This window comes from Gavialis gangeticus, unplaced genomic scaffold (assembly GCF_001723915.1).
Source record: "Gavialis gangeticus isolate Ggan-Ray unplaced genomic scaffold, GavGan_comp1, whole genome shotgun sequence".
NCBI lineage: Eukaryota > Metazoa > Chordata > Crocodylia > Gavialidae > Gavialis > Gavialis gangeticus.
In genome coordinates this window covers 54,754,071-54,762,311 of record NW_017729004.1, presented here as the reverse complement: position 1 = coordinate 54,762,311, position 8,241 = coordinate 54,754,071, and the positions used below count along the sequence as shown (strand labels likewise).

The 8,241-nt window shown below is 40.6% G+C and overlaps 1 protein-coding gene across 6 annotated transcripts in view; it reads left to right on the top strand.

The window, feature by feature from the left end:
- The window catches only part of KRIT1 (KRIT1, ankyrin repeat containing), a 41,049-nt gene extending 35,463 nt beyond the window's left edge, over positions 1 to 5,586 (top strand). For all 6 annotated transcript variants that reach the window (XM_019508410.1, XM_019508409.1, XM_019508406.1 and 3 more), the window contains 3 exons: positions 732 to 938; positions 1,216 to 1,332; positions 4,729 to 5,586. In XM_019508410.1, coding sequence (XP_019363955.1) covers positions 732 to 938; positions 1,216 to 1,332; positions 4,729 to 4,797 — 393 coding nt within the window. In that variant the 3' untranslated portion in view covers positions 4,798 to 5,586. The remainder of the gene's footprint in view (positions 1 to 731; positions 939 to 1,215; positions 1,333 to 4,728) is intronic.
- Positions 5,587 to 8,241: the final 2,655 nt, after the last annotated feature.

Genomic DNA, 8,241 nt, shown 5'->3' with positions numbered 1-8,241 from the left:
GTTGGCAGGGCTAACCGGACCTTGTCCTGCATCCACAGGTGCATCTCTAGCAGGGCCAAGGAGGTGATCCTCCCCCTCTATGCAACACTGGTCAGGCCACAGCTGGAGTACTGCGTCCAGTTCTGGGCGCTGCACTTCAGGAGGGATGTGGACAGCATCGAGAGGGTCCAGAGGAGGGCCACCTGCATGATCAGGGGCAGCAGGGCAGGCCCTACGAGGAGAGGCTAAGGGACCTGAACCTGTTCAGCCTCCACAAAAGAAGGCTGAGGGATCTAGTGGCCATTTACAAACTAGTCAGAGGGGACCAGCAGGCACTGAAGGAGTCCCTGTTCCCCCGAGCACTACCAGGAGTGACCAGGAATAACAGTCACAAGCTGGCAGAGAGTAGATTCAGACTAGATATCAGAAGGCGCTACTTCGCTGTCAGGGTGGCTAGGATCTGGAACCAACTTCCAAGCGAGGTGGTGCTGGCTCCTACCCTGGGGGTCTTTAAGAAGAGGCTAGATGAACACCTTGCCGAGGTCGTTTGACCCCGGTACTCCTTTCTTGCCATGGCAGGGGGTTGGATTTGACGATCTGCCCAGGTCCCTTCCAACCCCACCAACTATGAAACTATAGTTCATAAAAAGGCTTTAAGAATCTTAACTACAACTTTATCCTCTTGGAAAAAAACATATAGCAAAAGTAACCTCATTAACAATGTCTTTCACTCTTTGCTGCTATACTTCTAGAGTCTCAGTACCAGTGAAGGTGTAAGTAAAGAGATGCATCACCTACAGCGCATGTTCTTACAGAACTGCTGGGAAATTCCTACCTATGGAGCAGCTTTTTTCACAGGACAAGTGTTCACCAAAGCAAGTTCAAGCAGTCATAAAGTCATCAGAGTGTATGTAGGAGTAAACATAAAAGGCTTGCATCTCCTTAATATGGAAACTAAGGTGCGTTTAGACATTTTTACAGGTAGTTTACCTAGTAAACGTTATCCATCCTCTTAACTTCTGTATACTGGTGATCATCTCATATCAAAGCATTGATTTAAAATCTTGGACATATTTACAATCAATACATCTAGTTTATCAGTTGACCATTTTAAAAGTTCCTACTGCATATCCTGTATCCTAAGTGTCAGAATCTCATTTAAATGAACTGGGGAAAATTCAGATTATAACTCAGAAAATATTTTAAATTCTTACAATTTTCTACTTTTCAATGTAGGCTTTACTCATCAGTCTAAAATATGGTTGCTTTATGTGGCAGTTAGGAGATGGAGATACCTGTTTTCAAATCCACAGTCTGGAAAACAAAATGAGCTTTATAGTGCATACAAAACAGGTAAGGAATGACAAAATTTAGTTAAGTATTGGAAGTGTGTTATAAGAAATGTCCAATGCATATTGTGTACAGTAAAAATAAAACATATTTGACTAGAATTCTAAGGGGGAGAAAATATGCTGTGTGGAATATTCATTGCTTCAAATTGATGTTTGTTTTGATTGTCCTATTTTGAGAAATATGTAGATTAAGAAGCCTAATGAGGTAGTTTCTCTATAGAATTCTGTTTGTTAGCTGAATAATACACTGTATGTACAGTTTTCTTATTTGCATCTAGTTGGTCATTTGCCCTCTTTTATCCACATTTATGCTTATTTCCCAGCTAGATCTACTCTCTTATATCCTTTCTCCTTTGAAAGAGACTCACCATTTCAAACTAGTGCCATGACTTTTCTTAGGTCTCTATAATATTTCAGGGAAACACTGTTTTTTCCTTACTGAAGGATTTACACAATATTGTAACCAATAAGCATTCAGAAAATGTAAGTCAAGCCTGAAAACAGCATGATTGATTTCAGATGTATTTTTTTATGCAGTGGGAGGGGGACATGTTCAAAGCAAATGTCCAGTAGTTAGATTCTGTATGGAAAAATATAACAAATTTATACCTTTTTAATATATAGACTCTAATTATTGGGAGCTCACTTACATTCAGGGGCATCTTATGTTTGAGTAAATGAGGTATGTGATATTATTTTGTGAAGAAATTACAACTTTGTGTGTCTTGCATGGTTTGGCAACTGTAACTACAACAATTACAAGTGAGCTTGCATTGCCGTTTCAATTTCCCAGAGTTATGGGGAGGAGAAATAGGTTGTGTAGTGAGGTTGTGTAGAAAGAGGTTGTGTTTGAAAATAGGTATGGGTTGAGATATCTAAGTGGTTTGAGGGGCTAGATGTCATTATGGTTCTTAGTCTATTGACCTCATTGCCTAAAATGATACATCTGTATTAAAGTATCATTTCAACTACCGTGGAGAGTGGACCAATGGTACTAATCATGAGAAACCTCATATTGTTTTAATTTCAGAAGGTGAATTAATTAAGACTAATTTCATAGTCACACAATATGGAAACATAACTTATTACAAAATACCAGAGCAATAGAAATATTGTTTTAATTAGGGTTGGGTATTTGACTGGTCAAATAAAGTTTGGTCAATTGACCAATCAAATATTGGTCAAAAATCGTAAAAGATTACTGATAGGTCCAAATAATACGCAGAAAAAGCACGTTTTCCATTAAGAAATGTGTCAAAAAACAATAAAAAATCATATTTCTGTCAAGGAAACTACAAAAAAAAAAGGTTTTTTGTAAAATTGCTGTAATTCTTAATTGGTCCAAAAAAATGTAGTCGACCAGTCAGTTGACAATATTTGACCGGCCAATAGACCAGCTTGCCAACCCTAGTTTTAATTATTAAACAGAGAACAAACTTTGTTTTTAAAACAACACATTTCTGTAGTTTTAATGTCATTTAAAAAAATGAACTGAGAAATTCCAGTTCTCATAGTAACCTTTTGGTCCAGACAGAATCATTACATAAGTAGTGGATAACCATAGAATCATAAAGAAGTAGAACTGGAAGAGACCTCCATAGGTCATTTAGTCCAGTGGTTCTCAGCTTCCTTTCTAACAGGACCCATGTGTAAACATCAATGGCCAGTCCCGACACAGTAAATAGTTTAAGTAGAAAACAGGCCTCTGGCCCTGTTGGTGCCCCTCACTCCTGACCCACTGCCCCCTACAACCAGGCCCCAGTGAGTGGGGCAGGGAGAGGGGTGTGGGGCATGGGGGATAAACCCACCATTTCTCATATTTTTCTCCATTAAAGGAGAATCCATTTTTAAAGTTTGTTCATGACCCTTTCATATATTCTTGCAACCGACTTTTGGGTTGTGAACCATGGGTTGAGAAACTCTTAATCTAGTCCAACTCCCTGCCTGAGGCAGGATCATTCTTATACAAGCCATCCTATACAAATCCATTGTCTAAGCTCCTAGCAAAACCAGACACAACATAAGATACAGGACCCTGGTAAAGCAGGGGGACCATGGCAGCCAACATCTTGCTGCTGCAAAGGTACTTAAAATAGGATGAAGAAATCCCAGGAAGGAGGCCACGCTTCCCACTACAGAGGAAGACAAAAACCTCCACAGTCTGTACCACTCTGACCATGGGGTAAAATTCCTTCATGACCACAGATAAAGCAATCATTCTGACCTTCAGCAGGGGGGCAAGACCCCCTAGCCAAGAACCTCTGGTTTTAAGCGCCAGCAGAAGCATTGGCACACCCCAGTGAAAATCCCCAGCCTTGGCTGCAACCAGTACCCAATGCTTCTGAAAACCCATGCTCAAAATCAATAGCTCAAGTTCAGACTGGGATGAGGTATTAAGTGGGGTTCTTCAGAGGTCTGTCCTGATTCTAGTACTGTTCAGTATTTTCATTACTGACTTGCAGGATGGAACTGAAAACATATGAAGTAAACCTATGCATTCCATTCTGCTGGGTAGAATAGCAGACATAATTAGAAAAAAGGTCTGAAAGAGGATGAAATTCAGTAAGGACAAATGAAAAGTACTACTCTTTGAAAGAAAGAATCAAATACACAGATATAAAATAGGGTGAGGTTGCAGACTGTAAAAAAGAATCTGAAGGTGATATTCACAAACTGAATATGAATGGACAGTGCAGGAGTGATGTAAAAGAAGTTAATGGCATACTGGGTTGTATTAACAGGTGTGACATATGCAAGTCATGTAAAAGAATTCTACTATTATATTTGGCACTGATGAGGGTTGACCTGAAATACCATGCCCGATTTTGGGTACCACAGTTCAAGAGAGATGTAGGTCAATTGGCATGTTCAGAGAAGATAAGGAAACATTACTAGAAGTCTAGAAAATATAACACGTGAGAAAAGGTTGGAAGAACTAGGATTATATAATCTGTATAAAAGATGATATAGTTTATATATAGTAGAAAAGAGATCAGTAGGGATTAGATGCCTCCAAATACAAAAAGGATTGTTATAAAAGTTTTAACAGAAAAGCAAGCTAGATACTAGTAAGAATTTCCTAACTATGAGGTTCTTTAAAAACTGTAACAGTTTACCTAGGGAGGCTTTGGAGTTTGTCACTGAAAGCTTTCAGTGCAGGTTGTCTGAGGTGGCTCATACAGGGTTGATCATGGCTTGAACAGAGGTTGATTTAAATAACCTCTGAAGAGACCTTCCGGCCCCATTTTTGGTTTGTAGTTCTATGAATTTTTATTTTAATCCCCAAGTGGTGTTAGTAACAGGGATAAGTATAATACAAACAAGTTTATTTAAATTCATTGTGGTTTTTATGTTGTTTGGAAAATTGTAATAGAATTTTATTTTTTTCTTTATGCAGGCTGGTCTGGTCGTAAAACTGCTGATGAAATTAAGCAGCCAGTTACTGCCTAGTGAAAGAAATGACTGACAGATATGGATGGTGGTTTAGGATTACTCAAAAATAACTGTATTTTCATCAAAATAGACTTTCACACATGAGTTTTGCATGAAAAATGTGAAAGTTTTATAGACATTTTTTACCTTGTACAAAAGCTGCATGGTTTATTTTTTTAAACAAATGTATGTATCATAATTATTTGTATAAAGATATTTTCCTGTATAAGCTATTCTAAGTTTTGAGCTAAAACCTAGTAATAAAGATATTGACATGAAAACAGGTATGCCAAAATTAGCATGTGTGGACCAAATAAAATGCAGTATACTTCTGTTCCCAACGGATTCTGTAAGTTTTACATGCAACTATTATTAGGTACATAAAATCTGAATGTACCTATTATTAACTTTTAGGTAATGCTGTGGAATACAGTAAAATCTTTACAGTTGATGATAACCTTTGTTAGGCAACCTGCTTGTTAAAAAGAGGAATTACTGAGTAAACTCTACTCCAGCTTCATTAAGAGCCTTACCAGTCTTTTACGTAATTACTTTTGATGTGTGTTTAATTTGTTTTTTGTTACATTTGCTAAGATTTGATTGGACTTGAAAGAGTTTTTTTATACTTAAAAATACATACCAGTATTATTTTAGAATATTGCACAAGGAGAGCTAATAGGAAATATATACTAAAATTTTCAGAAGCCATAAGTGTGTAGCATAGTTACTGTTTTAAAATTACTGGCTATTTACTTTTGCTATACAATTCAAACAAGTTTATGCTTAAAAATAGATTTGTAAAATGCTTCCATTACACAGAAGACAGCAGGAACATTCTGTACATACTGCTTACTGGATTTCAACACCCTTGCATTGAGTAAAGTTATGTGCAGCAGGTACTTATTTCCAAAAAGTTCTCAGGCTTATATTTTGCTTGAATTCATTGGCACTCCATATAGGAAAGGATTTGAAGATTCAGGGTTTACAGTACAGAGATAGAAAATGGGCATCAAAAAAGCATGACTTGCTGTAAAAGTATCAGGTCCTAAAAAAAACTCACTGATAGGAAATGATAGGTTCATCATATTTTTTGCTATTGTTTAAAAAATATGCATGACCAAATTTTGACATGCTTTCAGGCTGTTGAATCAGGCCCCAATTCAAATATATAGTGTTTGCTTAGTGTGGCATTTCAAGCTGCCATACAGAATCTGAAATACAATGATGAACTCTAAAATGCTATGCTGTATCTACTGATTTCTGAAATTTCAAGATGGTACGATGTAGTTTTAACCATATCTCACATTGGGTTTTAACAGGTATAGTGTGGCCAGAATGACTTGCAGTTATTTTTCAATAAAGTAAAATATTTGAGTTGACTTCCAAATTTTCAAATAAAAGTTGAACAATTTGACATTGGATATAGTAGGATTTTGCAGTACCTTCATGTTTGCAATCAGAAGTCTCTAAAAAGCAAGCAATTTTTTAAAAATGTATCCTGGAAAAAGTTGTATACTATAGAACTTTCTATCAAGATATATCTACACTACATAAGCTTCATTGGCCTGCAGTGTGTAAATCTTTCTGGAGAGATTGTATTGCCTTTTATTTGAAGTAAATATTATACCAGTTGGTACCATCTATATTGCATCATAGCTATCACATGGATCTAATACCAGAACATACTTTTATCTTCAGCACTTTGTTAGAAAACTAGGAGAAATGTATAATGTTAAGAACATGTATATAAGTGTCATAGTTGCATATTTAAAAATAAAGTAACGTCTTTTTTTCTATCATCTTATTTATTTGTATCTGTTAGCTACTCTTTGCAACAATGGCCAGATGTACTATTATAAATAGCCCCACCAGTATGCAAATACTACTGAATTATGACTTACTACTTAACCTAGAACAGGGGTTTTCAACCTTTTTGGTCGTTGTACTCCCAGTAGTCGATGGACGAGTGGGGGGGTCCCCTGTGCGGCTGCGAAACCACAAGTGCCAGTGACAACCCCTGACCTAGAACATCCAATTTCCTATTTACAAGTTATATAGGAGACTGTCTGTCTGGAATCCTCCTTATGATCATATTTAAGAGCGTAACTGTATACATTTAGAAGTCTGCTGCTTGTACAGTGCCTTTGATAGAATAGAGAAACTGGACAGTGAAACTTGCATCTCTTGGGAATGTTGTCTCAGTGATCTCAAAAAGTTATATAAAGCTTGCAGAGGCCATACATTGGCAGGATAAGTAAGAAATCAGTCATACAAAACACGCAAGTAGACTGAGCTCATTCAAATCCCATCCATTTTGATAGGATCACACATCTGGCAGGGAAATCACTGCTTTTTGCACAGTGCTGGCCTAAGCAGAACTTGCTGAAGCTGCACAATACGCCTTTCGTTACTGTAGTCTAGGAAGGAACCAACCCTCCAAGCTCCATCGGGCAGTGTGTTTGTTGGCTTTCATTCCAGTAGGACATCAAAGTCCAAAATTAGCCATCCTATGTCAGGACTTGCAGGCTTTCTCTGGAGCCAGCCTGGTCGGGCAGTTATCTGCACCAAAACCAGTTATGCCACATTTGTTCTGAGTCCGGTGGAAATGACTGGAGTTGGGATCTGTTACTTGGAAGACTTTTTAAGTTGGATGCTGCTACAGACACTGCTGCCACCGAAGGCTACAGTCTCCGTGGCCCTGGGTGTGTTAAATCCGGGCGGAGCGGGGCTGGGCTGCACCGCACCGCACCGCACCGCACCGCACCGCACAGACTAGAGGAGAGAGCACGCACGAGCTCCAGCTCACTTCATGGCCGTCTCCTTTCCCTAGTCTGGCAGGAGAATGAATCTCCGCCCTGTCCGTTGGCGGCTCGGGGGGCTGCCTGCCTCGGGTGACCCCCCACCTCCGGCCAGCTTTGCCCACGTGCCGCCCGGCCCGGCCCGGCCGAGCCCCCCACTCCAGTCTCACTGGGCTTTTCAGCACACAGGCGCGAAGGGCCGCGTCGCTGCCCAGTGCGCATGCACCCCTGCATCTGGCGTGACGCGACCCGTTGTCATGGCAACTGGACGCCGGTTCTAAGGAGCCGCGCGGCCCGCCCCGCCCCCGGGCCCAGGCCAGCGCTGGGCCGGAGCGGAGGGGCTGCCGCCGAGCCCCGGTGAGGGAGTGAAGGCTCTAGCCAGCACTCAAGGCTTCCCGCCGGACCAGCTGCTGAGGCGCCTGGGAGCAGCCCTGCCGTGGTGTTGTGGTGACCCGCATCTCCCAGGCCGCCCCCAGCAGCAGCCTGCCCCTCTGTGGCTCCCCAGCGCCCCCGCCGGCCTGGATGGGGGCACAAGTCGTGGTATGAGTTACGGGGGAGCCCCGCCATGAGAGATGAGAGCCTGCTGTAAGATTTGAAAATCGTAACTTGGGGTGGTCTCTGATTTTATTAGGGCACCTGATGGGCAGCTCCATTTTTTTTTTCAGAACTCCCCCCCCCCC